Source organism: Misgurnus anguillicaudatus, chromosome 19, assembly GCF_027580225.2.
Source record: "Misgurnus anguillicaudatus chromosome 19, ASM2758022v2, whole genome shotgun sequence".
NCBI classification, from domain to species: Eukaryota; Metazoa; Chordata; class Actinopteri; order Cypriniformes; family Cobitidae; genus Misgurnus; species Misgurnus anguillicaudatus.
The window spans coordinates 50,472,348-50,491,900 of NC_073355.2; the positions used below are offsets into that span (position 1 = coordinate 50,472,348).

Sequence of the window (19,553 nt, forward strand, 5' to 3'; positions counted from 1 at the left end):
GGGATTCAGCCTATGTTCCCTCCTGGCAATTCTGCCCCTTTAGGACCCCGCGTGATTCCATTGGCTGAAAAAACTCCTCATTTGTATTTTTTTAGCGCCTTATTACAATTCCTACAAAATCGCGTTATGATTTATGTAGTTAGAAGAACGTTGTTAACATTACAATTGATGTCTTTTAAATGTTTCATATAGTAGTATATAAATGAGGTTATAGGTGGTGAGATCTACATATTGCTTGATATTTTGTTATTTAGATATTATATATTGTACCACTTTTGTACTATGTAAAGTTAATAAATTACTTATAAAGAACATGATTACTACATAATTGAATTATACATTAATATTATCATTTATAAGCCATGATTACTACACTTTTACTATAAAAAAACTACATTTCGTAGGGTATGTTAATAACTTACAAAAATAAAAGTATTGTTTTTTGTAAAGCAGATGATGACACAAAACTACTGACGTGTCTGCAACATGAATATTTCTTTATTATATTATTTTTGCAAGCTTTTGTTTAAAAAAAAATGCTGTACGCTTGCTAGACCGCTAACGCAAACAAGTTATCGCAATGACAAATTTTGACCAGGCATTATTGCTAGGTACCAGTCGGGGTCCTAGGTGGACAGAATTGGAGGGGGGGGGGCAGAATTGCTCTTTTTTAATGAACAAATGTACACTTATACATGGCACTCGTACTTGTTACACGGTACAAAAATAAAAAAGCAAGGCGCACAAATTTCAGGAAATAAATTACATATATAAAAAAAAAGTAATACAGAAACAAAAAGTGGTCAATCATTTTCTAGAATGTCAAAGTCTTTTATCAGTCCAGCAAATTTACAAGCCTGTTTGCTTTTCATATAATAAAAAGACAGAAGGTAGCTTTCAAAGAAAATATTTGAGTGAATACAATAAACAAAAAGATGGTCAGTTGTCTCTATATCACTTTGGCAAAAAAAAATATTATGGTCAAAATTAAATCTCAGTCTTAAAAGTTCATCTGAAGGGTATACACCGCTAAATATTTTAAAGTGAATTTCCTTTGGTTTATGAACTACTGGGAACCTTATCTATTGAACTCGTAATTTCTGTACAAAAAACCCGTAATATATTGTTATGGTAAAAATTTCTAGAATACAACTTTGAAATAAAAGAAGATCGAATGAGTTTATAAATCATTGCCATGAGATCATGACCATTAAAAAAATTCTGCCCCCACCCCTTGCAATTCTACCCCCCTAAAAATTAGTCATCGCATATCTCGTCTGCGTGGTCTAGCTAATTACTTTGTACAAAATAGAAGCATACAAATTATTTTTTTAAATAAAAGCTTACAAAAAATATAATAAACTAATATTCATGTTGCAGACACGTCAGTAGTTTTGTGTCATCATCTGCTTTACAAAAAAACAATACCGATACTTTTATTTTTGTAAATTATTAACATTCTTTACAAAATGTAGTTTTTTTATAGTAAAAGTGTAGTAATCATGGCTTATAAATTATAATTTTAATGTGTGATTCAACTATGTAGTAATCATGTATAAGTAATTTATTAATTTTACACAGTACAAAAGTGGAAAGGGTACAGTAATATCTTACCACCTATAGCTTAATTTATATACTACTAATATATATGAAACAGCAATGTTTCCCAGCGCCGCTGTTCCCACCACGCGCATCATGCGCTGTGCGTAGAGCACCAAATGCTGAGGGGGCACCAAAAAAGAGCCTAATGAAAAAAATTATTTTTTATTTTTCACTTTTATTGAAATGGCCTGAAAAGACAGCATGAGTCAGGATCTGAGAAAAGAAAGAAGAAACTGCAAGATGATGCCCGTGCATTACTTGTTATAATTTATAACTTAACGTGCAAGTTAAATTGAGATTTTACTGTTAAAAATGACCTTGCATATGCATTTTACAAATAACTGATGCCAGCTAGCTGTTACTTTCTTTACTGTCTTTCCTTGGATATCTTTATAATGATAAAGTATTTAAAGTATAACACTGGGCTCCCATTTAAACCTTACAGTCAATTAAGAAAGTCAATAGCAAAAAAAAAAGTTACATGTAATTTTGTCAAAAATAATCTTTAACTTTAACTGTTTTAGCCCTGTATAGTATATTGATCACAATCATCAGAGACCAACCAGTCAAATGTAGTTTTAACAACCGGCATCTCTTCCTATCTAAAACAAACAACAAGACTTTAAGCCTCTTTATGACGTATAATGCATGTGTTTGTGTATAATCTCCATTTTTTTTGTGGTCCAGAAGAACCGACTAAATGTTGAATTTAAAAAAAGTAAGGGAAAGTTGTGTTGTTTTATTGTCTCTTCAACTAAAAACACTTAAAAAACACTAATAGTCAATATTGACATGGGAAACCATTTAAAGCACTGGTAATCTAGATTTGATAATCTGAAAAAGTGTGTATCTGGATCTAATTTTGCTTTGAAACCCCAGGACAAAAGTGAGATATAAAATGTATTTAGTTGTATTGGTGGGAAATTGCTCGGATATTTGTGTATGTGTGTATTTGGTTAATGTGGTTATTTTTATAAAATGTTTGTATAATCGAGAAGGAATCCATGAGTAAGGGAGTTAGAGAGTAGATCTATTATCAGATCCACGCTCCGGAGCAGAGGGGGCGGTAATGCGCCTATAAACTGGATGCCAACCGCCGTTAAAAGAGAAGAAGAAGAAGAAGAGAGAAATTTATGAGAAGAAAAGACGTGATTTTCGCGTTTCTTTGAGGATTTAAAAACGAAAATCTTGCCTGCAATCAGAAGTACTGCCCGCATTTTTACCGCGAGGAGGTGACTCGTTATTACTTCGGACTGTTTCATGTAAGTTTGGAAAATAGGGGCTACACAAATGTTTGTGATTTAAATAGGATGATGCTTGTAAAATGCAGGTTTAAAATACTAAGTACTGTTGCTTTTAAAAGGACATTTCAAGCATGTACTTTGTGTTTTCTTTTACTTTACTATATTATAACATTATACTTTTAAATCCACTACATTTCATACACTTTGATATAGTACAGTTACTTAAGTAGTGAGTAAAAGTACTTCATTACTTTAAATCTCTGGTAAAATGTAAAACAATTTTGATACGTTAAAGTTTAAAATGGGTATGTTGCTAAAATTTTCAAAATGGTTAAATGCTAAAACTAGTTATTCAGATAGAAAGAACTTGAAAAAAGCTTTTAAATGAGACCAGTATCATGTTTATGGGTTTAAGATTAACAAAATACTGTCTGGACATTTGAAACTAGAAAATCATCACTTTATTTTGTCCCATGTTTTCCATTAAAATTCAAGAAAATGTGTGACCGAATCATGAAAGTTATAAAGATTTTTTGCTATAACTTTTTAAAGTTTTGAGATATTGACCTGAATCTTTCAGGATACGCTGTTTGCTATATCCTCTACATATTCTACTTCTGATAAAAAACAAACCACAAATTATTACACCAAATAACACTCTTTATTCAGAATATCGCTAACCCCAAGATTGGCTCCAAATCTCATTTGTTTTTACCCAAAGGGTTTCGTATCTAAACTCCTTTACAAGTTTTAGATTAAAAACAAAAATATTCAATTCATAACTATTTTATTGTTTTACATTTACATTCACATACACATTCTAATATATACAGACATCTACTACATGGCTATACGGCTGCTTCACATTCTTTGTCCATTCAAACAGATTTTGCTGATGGTAAAATTCCCGTGGTCGTCGTTTAAATTTATAAAAAATTTAGTTCACTTGTAGTTTAGCAATTTAACTAAATGTCTATTACAATTTCAAGAATGTCTTTACTCAACTTCAGCAAAAACAACAACAATTTTACAAACGACTATGGCGAGCTCGCACGGTCAGTAGTTAAACATGAAAGGTGGTGTCTAAAAACGAGAAGTTGCCTAAGGTTCTTCTGGTGATGTTAACAATAAAAACTCGAAATTTCACCATCAACAAACCAACTAGGGGTGGGCCGATACGATTTTCGGTATCGGTATTGGTCCGATATTGGCGAAAATGGCTGGATCGAATATCGAAGAGGCCGGGGAATACAATCCGATCCAATACCAACACAGACCTTGTCATGGCAACTTGGGGTAAAGCATGACTTGCTGAGCAACATGAATTTGCACAAAGTTGCACTTTAATTTGTCCAAAGTTACACCTTAAATTTCATTTTGAATTGTTTTGCTGACTAACTAAAAATGTTGCCTCTAGTCTGTTTGAAACATTTAAATAAAAATGAAGCAGCAGTATTACACAATGTTTCATTGAGTCTTGAATTTGCACAGTCATTTGTTGCACAGTAAAATGTTTGAGTTTTGTAGCACTGTTTAAGCTTTTTGTACGGCTAACAAATGTTTTATTTGCAGCTTAATCATGGTTAGGGTTTTAATGACGCGCTCGCATTAATGGCATCAGTTTTAAGAAGCTTGCGGTCATGACGGTGTTGCTCTTGTTCTTTTTTGTCCACCCATCAAGTGACTTATTTTTTATTTGTAAATTTTTTACCCATTATGAGTAAACTACTGCCCCGTCCCCCGATACTATCGTGTATCGCCGATCTCACAGGCTGACGATAGGACGATCTCAAAATAGGGCATATCGCCCAACACTATAACAAAGCACTAGGGGTGACACGGTTCATGAAAAAAATCCGAACCGTTTGGTTCGCTTGTCTCGGTTCGGAGCATGTGTGTGTCGTACGGTTCAACGGTTCATGGCATGCGCAATGTATGTAGCCTCGTGCCCTGTATGTAACCTCATATAGCGTGTTCCCCTTTCGCGAATAGCACGAAAGAAGGGGTGACTGGTGTGGAGAGTGAGTGCTGCCGGTCATGTTACGTGTAGAAATGGCAAGAGGGAGAGAAAAGAAGTCTGCCCGCAGTTGGAGGATGCGACAGCATCGTTTAAGTTTGGTGTGTGGAAACATTTTTTATTTCATGTTACCTATGATGACAGCGGAAATAAAACAATAGATACAGCCACACGCGACAGCCTTCTCTCCGGCCATTAATCTAATCTGAGGTAATGAACACTGTTTTACGTCTTTTCTTATTCAGCGCTATTTTTAGCCTTTCGTTGATAAAACGAAAGCGGCTGATTTCCGCGTAGTTTCATTTTGCTAGCGTGTGAAAGTTGCGCGATCTTATTTCATAAACTGCCCCTTAAAGTAATCAGGACAGAAATGGTCAAAAGTGGACAAAAGAGACGGATTTAAATATTACAGGTGTAAACGTTATGTTTCTCTCTCGTTCACATGCAGTATTTAAGCAGCCTCTCAGTAATAAATCTTAAAGCTACACTGAAGTTGGCATTTTGATAAATGCAAGTTATCTTTGTGTGCTAAAAATGCACACAAAGTTCATGTATGGCAATAGTATACACATTCTCTTTTTTGCCAAATAAATAAAAAGCATGTTGAAATCATCAATGTCTTCCCTCTTACTGTGTCAAAATCTCGCCTGGGTTTCCTCAGGGATGTTCCCAATAATGTGCTTAAAGTCAAATTCAGTTTGTGCATGATTACATAATATAACTTTTTTAATACTGTATCCTAAATTATGGATAATTAATACATTAATAAGATAATACATTTCTGGAGTGTTAAAAATTAAAAGAAAAAATAACAACAAGAACCGTACTGAACCGAGAACCGTGACAATAGAACCGTGATGCGAACCGAACCGAGGGTTTTGTGAACCGTGCCACCCCTAGTAGATGGCAATACACATTCTCTTTTTTGCTAAATAAATGAAAAGCATGTTGAAATCATCAATGTCTTCCCTCTTACTGTGTCAAAATCTCGCCTGGCTTTCCTCAGGGATGTTCCCAATAATGTGCTTAAAGTCAAATTCAGTTTGTGCATGATTACATGATATAACTTTTTTTTTAATACTGTATCCTAAATTATGGATAATTAATACATTAATAAGATAATAAATTTCTGGTGTGTTAAAAAAATAACAACAAGAACCGTACCGAACCGTGGCCATAGAACCGTGATACGAACCGAACCGAGGGTTTTGTGAACCGTGCCACCCCTACAAAGCACCTGGTGCGATTTTGACAGCCCACGACGCAAGTAGGCATTTTTGACGATACCGAATAATGCGCAACTCAACCTGGTATAATGACTTTTCTGACCCCGTAATGCGCAGTGGGAACCGCCTGTGACATGAACTTTGAAGGGGTCCATACCGCTGTTTTCACTGTCCTCAAAACAGGCTGATGTTTTCCTTGTTCTGTGAAGTCCCTCCTTCAGAAATACGCATCGAGTTCTGATTGTGTGTAGTTTGAGCTTTATAATATAACGGGTATTATTTATGCTATAACAGCAACATTACACACTAACTAAAGTTTGAAAAATGGGATCAGGAGGAATGTGAGTATGTTTACTGAGAATGTTTACATGTACACCATTAATGCGATTATTTTTTTAATAATCAGAGTAAGGACTTAATCACAGTAAGACGTTAACATGACTGGAGCTTCCCCTCTTCACTCCTGTTTACATGCAGGTTTTATTTTAGGATTATTCAGACATAGTCCAATGCAGAGCACAAATTATGAACTCTTATACTGTCCACTGTTTTTATTTACTTGCGTTCAATGACAAACATGTTCTTATGGACGCATTTCATTATTCGGTGCCGTGATGAAGACAGAAGTATTATGACAGTGCCTGTAACGGTTTTATACGTAATTTGTTTTTTTTATGTTATTTACTAGGGGTGTCACGATTCTCCAAATCCTCGATTCAATTACATTTTCGATTCTAAGGTCACGATTCGATTCTCAATTTTTTTTTAAAGACAAAAAATTATATGCTTTTATTATTATTATTATTATTATTATTATTATTATTATTATAGTTTCACATTAACATGCACATTTTGTGCTTTTCCTCGCCGATTGAGTGTTTGTGGGCTTTTCTTTACGTGAGACAGCTTGTAGAGAGAGGATTCCTTCTTGCACGCACATGGACTTAATGCGCACATCTTGGACTCATATCATCTGAAATAAAACCGGTGCGTTATAAGCAGCTGCGCTTCTCTCTGTCTCACGTGCATGCGCTCTCGCATCTGTGCAAAGTCTAAACATAAACTAAAGTAGTAATCCTTACGTATTTGTTCAGTTTTATGCATTTCATGCGAGCTGAGGCAAACTATCCCTTTTGTTTAAAATATAACCCGTTGCGCTTATTCTTGGCGGCTCTCTTGCGCACGTGCAGAGAGCTGCGCTCTGTCCGAAGGCAGATCACTAGGTAGTAATCCTGTTTATGATATGCATTTCAAGGAGTTGTAGCAATACATCCCTCGTGTTTAAAAATAAATCGCTGTCAGCTGGACCGATTTTTTTTAAAGGCACCTCTGAGAGGGTTATTTTCTCCCGCTTGGCAAGCCGACCGGACGTGACATGGGGGCATTGCAGAGTCGACGATCCCATTTTTTTTTTAATTCGAAGTTCGAGGTTGTGACTTAATTTCGATCGATTTAAAATCGAAATCGTGACACCCTTATTATTGACATATTTGAAGTTATTCAGGAAAAACTTTCTAATGTCAAGTTTAAAACATACTTAAGGTGAGTGACTAAAACACCTGTGCACTTCAGTTGGTGCGGTATAGATGCGTTTAAGGTGTGTTTACATGGACGCATACTGCAATTAAAAATGGTGTACCCCACCTCTTTTAATACCATTATACTTACTGCGATTAAGAGTTTAATCGCATTATTTTTCTCGAAGTATTGCATTTACATAAGGTTAAGAACAATCCCATTATAATCGCATTATGAGGGTGCATGTTAATGTTGTCATTGTCTGTGCTCGTACTTGGGGCAGATAAATACCTGCGCACAATCCGTACAAGCAGTGGTGTGGACAGAAAGGTTATGTGAATGTTTGCTCTACACGACAGATCAAGCAATGTGATTGGCATGTAAGAGGGCTCTCCCAGCTAACAACTTCTGGTTCCCAGAACGTTCTGGAAACATTTGTATTTTGTTTCCATAACACTCCCTGCTGGTTAGGGGTGGGAGAAAAAAATCGATTCACCAAACTATCGCGATTCTTTAAAAAAAAAAATGAGATCGATTTGTTTACCTCAGAATCGATATATATTTAATTATTTTACTTTTCCAGAGAGGTGGTGGGAAGACGTTACCGCTTTTATTCCAACAGAGGGCGAAAGTAACGTGATGACGACGTATCTGTTTTTCCATTGTCCAATCGAATGAGGGGAGAGGCGGGCCTTACGTTGTGGCGAGGGAAGTTTACAGTTGTTTTGAAGAACCCGACTCCACTTGCTCACTCTCTTCTGTGTTTGTGCACCTCTCACCCTCAAACAAGGTCAGAGCAAATGCCCTCTTTTTAAAGTTTCTGCTTATATGACAGTTAACAGCAAAAGAGCGCTCACGCTTGATTGACAAGACGGCTGACTCGGTGGTTTTTAAAAGGCAGTGCATCGCGCCTTGCGTTTCCAAGCGTTTAAAGCGCTTTTGGTGTGATTAGCCCCTAATTATGAAACACGCAAGACTTTTTATAAATCTTATGCCTGCCCGCTGCAGCTCAGTGTTTTAATTTCCGAAATTTACCAGGATGTGCATTCTTGCCTTCATCAGGAGCGTTTCTATGTGCACAATGGCCCTCATTTATCAAAAGTGCGTACACCAAATTTCCAGCGTACACCTTGCGTACAGCCAAAACCACGGTGACTTTGAGATTTATCAATATGGACGTTGGCGTACGGCACGCTCAAATCCTACGCCAGCTCAGGAGGTGGTGTACGCACATTTTGAGTTAGGAAGTGTTTGCGCATTTCTGCACTAACACCACAAAACGCACTGACAAACTAAAATATATGATATATTATGACCCACTGAAAAAAAACATAGTAATTATAAACTTCAGTGTTTATTTTTATGCAACAATGTTCAATGTTTAATTTGTGAGACTTTACCAAAGCATTTGATTTGTATGCGTATGTATTCCTTCAGTTGAGAGCCTGTGCGCTTTACCTGATGTTTCAGAGCGAGCATGTGAACGGAGCTTAGCGGGAGCGGAGCGTTGAGCGGTGCGGTAATATAACCATCAAAGCGCCTTTCCGAAAATTCCGCTCCCTCAGCACCGCTCGTTGAACCCAGAACGCCCTTTGATAATTTGCTAGTTCGAGAATCTGTAAAAACGTCTAGCAATAAGTTATGGAATTCAAGCCTTATACATGAATGTAAAGTAAAAATCAAAGTTAAGATTGAGCAGGAAGAAAAAATTGAAAGGGACTGCGGAGAGACTGTAAAAGTTAGCAAATATTCTTCCTGGAATCTGAAGCGGCACATTGCAAGAAAGCACAAGGATGTGCTACGAAAACATGGTAATGCAATAAAAGGTAAGCTAGTTACATACCATTCGATGATAAATAAATACAGATGAGGTAAGGTAAAATGCTTGTGTTGAATGGAGCCGTAAATCCGATCATGATGACATGATACATTATGGACACTTCTTTTTCTTATTTAGTCTAAAGTATGTCCATAAATTTAGAATTTGTTCCCAATATTCAACAGTTTGTTCCTTGGAATTAATTATTATAATATTTCGTAATTACTATTACAATTATTATTACTTCAAATTATGAATTAGCTTAGTAAAACATGTGGATGTCGTGGAAACAAATTGTTAATTTGAATTATATCCGGAGCTCCGTATCAAACTGGATCTAAGATACAGCTAACAAACAACTGTATGTAAATACAGAACAACACACTACAAAAGTTACTACATCATTTTAAAATATTACTTAAAAAAAATAACTGAACCATTAAGCAGACATAGAATTTAGATGTAGGCAACAGTAAATAATAATAATAATAATAATAAATAATTATTCTTCTAAATATCAATTAATAATAAAAATAATAAGAAGAATATTACAAATTGTCATCCAATTATTATTGTGTCTTTAATCCCACTCTTTAAACTCCCAAATAAAACAATTTTGTTTCTTTTCACTTCCCCGGATTCTCTTCTTTGCCGTCTTTCGTGTGTCAATGGCGTAAAATGAGGGTGTGGGGGAGGCGGAGACTTGAATTTATATGGGCTTGTTATTCTAATGACGATCGTTTTCAGCCGCAGCATTTATGAAGGGCAGATATTGCGTACACCTGAATATCAACGGTACGCACAGTTTCATAAATCAGGCGGTGAGAGGAGTGTAAGCATAATCTTAGGCCAACATATACGCCCGTTTCTACGCAAGAATGATAAATGAGGGCCATTGTGTGCGCGCGCAAGAGAGAGAGAGAGCAAATGAACACGAGAGAGAGAGAGAGATAGAAAGAGAGATAGAGAGATAGATACGCTTATGATACATGTACTTAAGGACTTTTTTAACTCCTCAAAAAGAATAGAGTAGCATAATGGGGAAAGCCTTAAATTCAATGTAGAGATATGCAGTATAGTCCTAATACGCTTGTAACGACGGGGAAGGAGTTATAGGTCCTGAATTTGACGCGTGCATTAGGCTTGCTAAATAAAAACAAATGTATTGTCCATATCTCAGAATGAAGTTGAATATGCCAGTCCATTTTATTGTCATGGCACATAAATCAAATAAAAACAAATATATATTTTACAAAACTTAAACCTTCATAACAAATAAACAAAATACGAAAGTTACATTAGCACAAACGATTCACACGGTCAAAAAAGTTTGTTTGACCGTCCATTCCTTGCCACCTGTGGCTCATTAACACAAACTTAAATACATCACAAGGGCTTATGGTGCCATCTAGTGTCGAACAAAGAAACTCAATATATAATGGCTCCAACAACGCTTTTAAATTGTCATTAAAAATGTAACTGTGTTTTTTAGCAGGTATCTTGTCGGCTTTATCATTTTAAAAGTAGATCACCACACAAAAAAGTTTGGACACCCCTGGTCTAGTCTTTATTAAGCAAACAAAAATCACAATTTAAACAATGAATCGCAATACAGAATCGGGATATGTATTGAATCGGCACAAAACAATCAGGACAGTATTGAATCCCCAGATTAGTGAATCGTCCCAGCCCTACTGCTGGTTAGCCAGGAAAGCAGGCATTCACTGCACTTCTATGGGAGCTTTACCAAGTTGCCTTACTGTGCTTTCACACCGCCACCGGCAAGAGCGTCAATTAAAGCTCCGGCTGCTCTACTATTGACGCTGTAGAAAAGGTGAAGTGGACGCTCTGACGCTCGAATGCATTCTCTGAAATCCTCTCAAGTGGAGGTTTCCGCCTTCCGATTGGTTGCCTCTGAACCATGTCATAGCTCATTGCCATAAAGTTGAGCTGATTTCAACTCTCCTCGACGCTCACACCGTAAATGATGTGCCGCACCGCTGCTCGATGCCGGCTCTCATTGAAAATAAATTCATTCCGGCTACATTGACGCTCTTGCCGGTGGTGGTGTGAAGGCACAGTTAGTAAAGGCCATCCATTATAAAAGTTTTTATTAGGAAACATTCTGGGAAGGTTCTCTTTAGGTTATAAAATGAAACCTAAAAATAACCTGCAGAGAACGTTCTGGAAGGAGGGGGAAACCTAAAAAAAAGTTTTTTTTTCAGCTGAACAACAATCCACCAATAAATGCTGGAGTCAAACACACAGAGAAAGCACTCCATGTGTGACAACTGAAATCTTCATGACATAATGTTGATGCTGGTGAAAGAGGAGCTTGAGAAGATGACAGATCCACAACCATGCAGAATAAAGGATGAAGATACTGAGGAACAAATAGGTTGGTGTCTATTTTTCAATCTTCTTCTTAGATGGTTAAGGAATAATCATAAAAACATTGAGAAACATGAGGGGAAAGTAAACTAAAATCCATGAGATGATAACTTTCTGCATCTATAATAGATTCAGTAGAATTAGATTGAAACATCAGGTAAAGAGTTTTATCCAAAGCAACCTTCAGTGGATTGAATGACTGTGATCTCTGGGAATTGATCAGTCTGATCTCATGAATTTCGGTGGGATAGTAACAGAATTTTTTGCTAATTTTTCCGTGGCATTCTCACGGATCTCCTTATTTTTCTGTGACTATCCCAAGGAACTTTGTGAGATCAGGTTGATTTATCTATGCAATGCTTTACTACGGTTAAACTACAAGAGCAGACATTGACAATAGAAACAACATAATGTACTTCATATGAAAGATAACACATAACAGATACATGACATGTTGCTTTTGTCAAACAATCTCAAATGTGTTTTGTTACTCTGGTTTATCAATATGAACTATTTACTGTCTTCATTTTAGATATGATGGAAGTGAAAGAGGAGAGTCAAGCTGAAGTGGATGAGAAACATCAGATTGTAAAAATAAACCATAATGTTTCACCGAAAGGAACTCTGAGAACAGAAGACATAAAGTGTGAAACGAGTTTCAGAAAATGTGGTCGCCCTGCAGATCACAAGAGGACTCACATTGAGGACAAACCTTTCACATGTCAACAGTGTGGAAAGAGTTTCAGAAGAAAAGTTAACCTTAACATACATGTGAGGATTCACACTGGAGAGAAACCTTTCACATGTCAACAGTGTGGAAAGAGTTTCACACTTAAATCTAGCCTTAAGGATCACATGATGATTCACACCGGAGAGAAACCTTACACATGTCAACAGTGTGGAAACAGGTTCACGGTTAAATCTAGTCTTAAGAAACACATGAGAATTCACAGTGGAGAGAAACCATACACGTGTCAACAGTGTGGAAAGAGTTTTACATCTTCAAGTGACCTTACGAGACATGTGAAAATTCACAGTGTAGTGAAACCACATGCGTGCCATGAGTGTGGAAAGACTTTTACATTTGCATGTAACCTTAAGAAACACATGATAACTCACACTGGAGAGAAACCGTTCACATGTCTTCAGTGTGGAAAGAGTTTCACAACAAATGGTTACCTTGAGATTCACATGAGACTTCACACTGGAGAGAAACCGTTTGCATGTCCTCATTGTGGAAAGAGTTTCAGAAGAAAAGATAGCCTTGAAATTCACATGAGACTTCACACTGGAGAGAAACCTTTTGCATGTCCTCAGTGTGGAAAGAGTATTAAAACAAAAGGTTACCTTGAGGCTCACATGAGACTTCACACTGGAGAGAAACCGTTTGCATGTCCTTATTGTGGAAAGAGTTTTATGTGGAAATCAAGTCTCAGAAATCACCAGCGCTTACATTCTGAAGAAAAGACATTCAACTCTTCTGTACAGTGATGAGTTTATTATGACATTGAATCAGAAGATACACACGAGTGGTCATGAGTTGATATGTAAAGTCTTACCGTGAGTTCACACCAGCCACGTTTGAGGCGTCTAGTTTGCTGCTTGAACATTGAGTTTACGCGCATCATTTGCGCCTGAAAGCCGCGCATGAAATTCTAGGCATCGAGACTTTCACGTGGAAATTCGCTTCATGGGAGGGGCTTTTCTGACTCCGCTCGCTTTTTGTAATCGCGGCCCTACTAGAGCTAGCTCTTGATCGGTTAATGCAGCGCATTTTTCGCCAGAGTTCAAATTTTTAACTAGATGCGCGAATGCGGCGGAATCGCGTCTAGCGCGCCGCACTAAACATCCTCATTCCTCATTCGTGCCGCGAGACTTAACATTGAAATCACTCGCGCTTGACGCCTCTACCACGGCTGGTCTGAATGCAGCATTAAGCTAGGGCCTACCAAAAGATTCAGATCAGAGACCACAAACATGATGAGAAAAAATACACTATATTGCCAAAAGTTTTGGGACACCTGCCTTTATATGCACATGAACCTGAATGACATCCCATTCTTAATCCATATGGTTTAATATTGAGTTGGTCCACCCATTGCAGCTATAACAGCTTCAACTCTTCTTGGAAGACTTTCTACAAGGTTTAGGAGTGCGTTTATGGGAATTTTTGACCTCTCTCTAAAAGCACATTTGTAAGACACTGATTTTGGACAAGAAGGTCTAGCTCGTAGTCTCCGCTCTAATTCATCCCAAAGATGTTCTACTGGGTTGAGGTCAGGACTCTGGTGTGGAGGAACTTGAGTAGCCTGCACAAACTCGCTCATTCATGTCTTTATTGACCTTGCTTTGTGCACTGGTGCACAGTCATGTTGGAACAGAAAGGGGCTTTCCCCAAACTGTTCCCCCAAAGTTGGGAGCATGAGATTGTCCAAAATGTTTTTGTATGATGAAGCATTAAGAGTTCCTTTCACTGGAAGTGATTGGAACACCTGAATTTAATGATTTGGAGGGGTGTCCCAAAACTTTTGGCAATATAGTGTATAGGATTTACCAGTTTTGTTCCTATAGTAGCTTGTGGATTGCCAGTATGTGGTCATCACAGCACACCACACATCTTTGTTGTTTGTGAGTCTTGACAGAGAACATAGAAGTCTTGCGATGTCTCTCGTGGTCAAACACAGAGGTGGGTAGTAACGAATTACATTTACTTCGTTACATTTACTTGAGTAATTTTTTTGGGTAACTAGTACTTTTAGAGTAAATTTAAGGATGGGTACTTTTTACTCTTACTCAAGTACATTTCTAATGAAAAAACTGTACTTTTACTTCGCTACATTCGGTGGCGTTACTACGCTACTTTCAAATGGTAATTATTAATGAATATATTTTATTTTTATTTAGTTTATATGGCTTGTTCGAAAGTCTCGCGAGACGTTAGAGAGGCAGCGTGCGTTGCGAGGGGTGGCTACGTTTCACCCTTTAGCGCGCGTAGATGAAAGGAGATGACTGAAGCGGAGGATGACCTATGCAAGCTATCGGAGGCAGATCACGCGTGGCCTCAAGTTTGGTCTATGTTTACACTACAAAAGGTCAAAAAGAATAGTTTCATAATGCAATGTATGCTTTGTGCACCAAAACGAACTGACATCTCAGCATACAGGAATTCAAGCTCCAACATGAAACTACACGGCGGTAGGTGTCACTTTCTGCAGTGCCTTATTATAATATTATTTCACGCACTGTTTTTGTCATATGCGCTCTTGTGCAAGCAATGAAAATTACTCTAACCTTACAAACAACACACGTTCACATCTGCACATTTCCATATTATTTCCTCATAAAACTAAACAAATTGAACAGCATGTTAAGTCTTGCATTAATAATACGGGAGAACCGGGGCAAAAGTAACTCTGGACGAAAGTAACAAAGCGATTTTGTAAGAGGACTGATACCATTTGCATCCCAAACTATGACAGCATCTTTGCAACCCTTGACAGAGCTGACAAATATCGCGTTATTTACTCACCATTTTCCGGGTGTAGATCCAGAAAGGTGTTTTCAAACATAAGTAAATTCCAAAAGCGGTCATTGTTTTCTTATAACGCGTTGTGTTTCTCGTTTCATCAATCTACAGGTTATTTAGTGCTCTAACACATCCTGAACTTTGACTTCTCAAGAGTTTTTCAAAATAAAAGTAAATCGGGTTTAAATGTGAGGAGATCCTGTCGGGACGAAAGTAACACTTACTTTTGTACCATTTATATTATTCTAATTTTATTTAATTTAATTTTCATATTGTTCAAACTGTTGAATTTAAGTTTGTACTGTTGGTTGCTTTTGAAACATTTGATAAAACTGAAATTTAAAATGAAAATATAATTTCATTATTTTTTACAAAGATAAATTACAAAATATGTTTGCAGTTACATATTAAAGAGGTCATAGTCATGTACAGTTAATAAAAACAAGTGTAACACGAAAATCTACATTGTTTTATTGTGTTAAAAAAAGTAACAATTCACCACTTATGTTCAAAGTGAAATTATACTAGTCATTTTTCATTTGTTCTAAATTCCACCTGGTATTGATAGACCACACTTGTGAGTTACTGACCACAGCAAAAATATATCTCTGTCTGAAACATTATCTTTAAAAATTTAAAAAACTTTTAAAAAAAAAATCTGAAAAATTGTACTTTTCGCCTGTTCTCCCTTACACATAACCGGACACCTTACTTAAATGTAAAAAATACATACGAATAAAAACTGGATTGTATTTTATTTAATTCCTTCCTAAAGAATCTATATACTTATAAAAATAAAAGAATAAAGTATGTTTTTAAAAAAACATGTTTTATATATTATAATAAATGTAGAGTTGATTTGCAAAAACAGATCCATTTTGAAAGTTCCATTTGAAATTCTAAAATAAGCATTTTATCAAGCTCCTTATGTTCATTAATTGCACATTAATGGCAATGAAAATAACCTATTCATATAAAAACATGATAACAAACAGACACACACATTCTTTTTTTCTTACTGTAAGCTTGTTTAAAGGCAGATGCAGCCAAATTTTGTTGTGAACTTGAAAATAAATACACAGTTAACTGTCAGAAAACAGTCAGTGTGTGTTTAAGATTTTTTTTAATGACACGATATGTGATGTTGGAGGACTGAGATAGACTGCTTTACTTTAACCTAGGTTTATAAGTAGTATATAAGCAGAACAATGAGACTTTTAAGGAGAGGTTTGTGAAAGCCCTCCAAGTAGTCTGAAATTCAGGGATTTTACGCTTCTTTTCAATCAGATCGGAAGTAACGAGTAACTAACTACTTGAGTAGTTTTTTTATCTAATACTTTTTTACTCTTACTCAAGTAAATAATTAGATTGTTACTTTTACTTTTACTTGAGTACATTTTTGTATAAGTACTTGTACTTTTACTTGAGTACAAATTTTGGGTACTCTACCCACCTCTGGTCAAACATGACTTCACAGTAAACAAACATGATGGAAAACGGTCATAAAGAAATGTCATTAATACTGTGGACTGCACCTCACTTTGGACTGTTCCTGCTGCGCCATAACTGCGGTTGTTGTTTCGTCTTTCATCAGCTCGCTTTCTGATTGATTATCATTTTGTTTCACGTGACTACAGCGTAAGTGTTCGCTTGTCCTCGAGGTTTCCCCTGCAGGTTTCTGATTTTAAATATTTAACATGTTGAATATTTCTGAAAAATTCACACTCAAAACAGTTCTGATGTGTCAAGCACTGTTTGCTACTGCGCTTCTGTTTCATGGTCTTTTGGGGGTTTATATGATCCTCAAATAGTTAAAAACATATGCAGTGTTATTTTTTATTCTGATATTTCATGACTGTTTCTATTTACATCAGATCATTTTACTAATGTTTTTTCTTGATTATCGATTACATGTGATGATGACCCCAGTAATAAAAGTTATAACTGTCGGACCACTAACATGATTGTCACATGATTTGAATCTGTTCGGCACACAGAACACTGTTATCTTAGCATTAATAGTTGTGTTCAAAACATAGCAGTGTACTAATAAAAGTGAATAAAGTGATAAACATGTTTATTTACTTATTTTAACACTGTTAAAAATGTCTGTAGAAATTACAGTATTATTGTCTGTTGTTTGCCAGTAACTTACTGTAGACTTAAATTTGTAATTTACTTGCAACAGTTTGTTCAACGTTAAATCAACATTAACAACTATGAAATAAGAGCCTCATGCAAAGCATTCTGGGAAACAAAATCTAAAGAAAAAGGTTAATGAGGATTTCTAGTTCTGGTAAAATAACATGAGGCTGTTATTTTATGGTTTTATTCTGTAAAGATAAAGACTTGTTAAGTCGTTAAAGACTGATACAGACCTACAGATTATTTTTTTTTAAAAACACATTTTGTAAGTAGTTTCTCCATCACACTCCTCCTCAATGCATTGCTTAACTCTTGCTTTTTACTTTTTGTACTGAATTTCTTTAATATATTTTCATCTAATGCCACATCCACAATATATAAAAAAGTTAGTATATATATATATAAAAACAATATATAAAAAAACTTTGTATTCAAAGGAACGTACTTTGAGACAAGTAGTAAGCATCTGTTTTGCTCTTGCATTACATTATGTAAACTGTTTTTACAGTGCCTTGCAAAAGTATTCGGCCCCCTGGAACTTTTCAACCTTTTGCCACATTTCAGGCTTCAATCATAAATAAAACTGTAATTTTTTTGTGAACAATCAACAACAAGTGGGACACAATCATGAAGTGGAACGATATTTCAAACTTGTTTAACAAATAAAAAATGGAAAAATTGGGCGTGAAAAATTTTTCAGCCCCCTTAAGTTAATACGTTGTAGCGCAACCTTTTGCTAAGATTACAGCTGTAAGTCATTTGGGGTATGTCTCTATCAGTTTTCCACATCGAGAGACTGAAATTTTTGCCCATTCCTCCTTGCAAAACAGCTCGAGCTTAGTGAGGTTGGATGGAGAGCGTTTGTGAACAGCAGTTTTCAGTTCTTTTCACAGATTGTCGATGGATTCAGGTCTGGACTTTGACTTGGCCATTCTAACACCTGGATATGTTAATTTGTGAACCATTCCATTGTAGATTTTGCTTTATGTTTTGGATCATTGTCTTGTTGGAAGACAAATCTCCGTCCCAGTCTCAGGTCTTTTGCAGACTCCATCAGGTTTTCTTCCAGAATGGTCCTGTATTTGGCTCTATCCATCTTCCCATCAATTTTAATCATCTTCCTTGTCCCTGCTGAAGAAAAGCAGGTCCAAACCGTGATGCTGCCACCACCATGTTTGACAGTGGGGCTGGTGTGTTCAGGGTGATAAGCTGTGTTGCTTTTACACCAAACATAACGTTTTGCATTGTTGCCAAAAAAGTTAGATTTTGGTTTCATCTGACCAGAGCATCTTCTTCCACATGTTTGGTGTGTCTCCCAGGTGGCTTGTGGCAAACTTTAAACAACACTTTTTATGGATATCTTTAAGATATAGAGGCCAGATTAGTGCAGTATACGACTGATTGTTGTCCTATGGACAGACTCTCCCACCTCAGCTGTAGATCTCTGCAGTTCATCCAGAGTGATCATGGGCCTCTTGCTGCATCTCTGATCAGTCTTCTCCTTGTTTGAGCTGAAAGTTTAGACGGACGGCCGGGTCTTTGTAGTTTTGCAGTGGTCTGGTAGGCAAGGCAAGGCAAGTTTATTTGTATAGCACATTTCATACACAGAGGTCATTCAAAGTGCTTTACATAGAAATGAGAAAACAATATATAAAAGAGAAAAAAAGAAAATGTAAAAATAATAGATACACGATAAAATCTCAATAAAAACAAAGATACATGAGAATTTAGAATAACAATTAAAGAAAATGAATGTGATTTTAATAAAAACAGTTTAAAATGTTAAAAAGAATAAAACAGATGTAAAAGTGACTTGAGTTAAAAGTGCAGTCAGTGTGAAGCAGCACAGTGCTCATTCAGTAAATGCAGAGTTAAACAGATGTGTTTTTAATCTAGATTTAAAAGTGTTTACTGTTGAAGCACATCTGATCTCTTCTGGAAGTTGATTCCAGCTACAGGTGGCATGATAACTAAATGCTGACGCACCTTGTTTTGAGTAAACTCTTGGGATTTCTAACTGACCTGATCCTAATCTGAGTAATCTTTTAGGTTTATATTCAGTTAG

At 36.3% G+C, this 19,553-nt stretch overlaps 2 protein-coding genes across 5 annotated transcripts in view; one reads left to right on the forward strand and one right to left on the reverse strand.

Annotated features, from left to right (window-relative positions):
- Window positions 1-19,553, forward strand: part of LOC129422537 (uncharacterized) — a 681,876-nt gene that overhangs the window by 589,585 nt on the left and 72,738 nt on the right. Inside the window, exon 4 of one of the 3 annotated variants that reach the window (XM_073856564.1) lies at window positions 12,350-14,492. The exons of 1 other annotated variant lie outside the window; for it this stretch is intronic. In XM_073856564.1, coding sequence (XP_073712665.1) covers window positions 12,350-13,308 — 959 coding nt within the window. In that variant the 3' untranslated portion in view covers window positions 13,309-14,492. Of the gene's footprint in view, window positions 1-2,591; window positions 2,865-12,349; window positions 14,493-19,553 lie in introns of those variants that run through there. One more of the 3 variants, XM_073856563.1, reaches the window with a different exon arrangement.
- Window positions 1-19,553, reverse strand: part of LOC129422851 (uncharacterized) — a 469,570-nt gene that overhangs the window by 10,375 nt on the left and 439,642 nt on the right. The window lies entirely within an intron of this gene.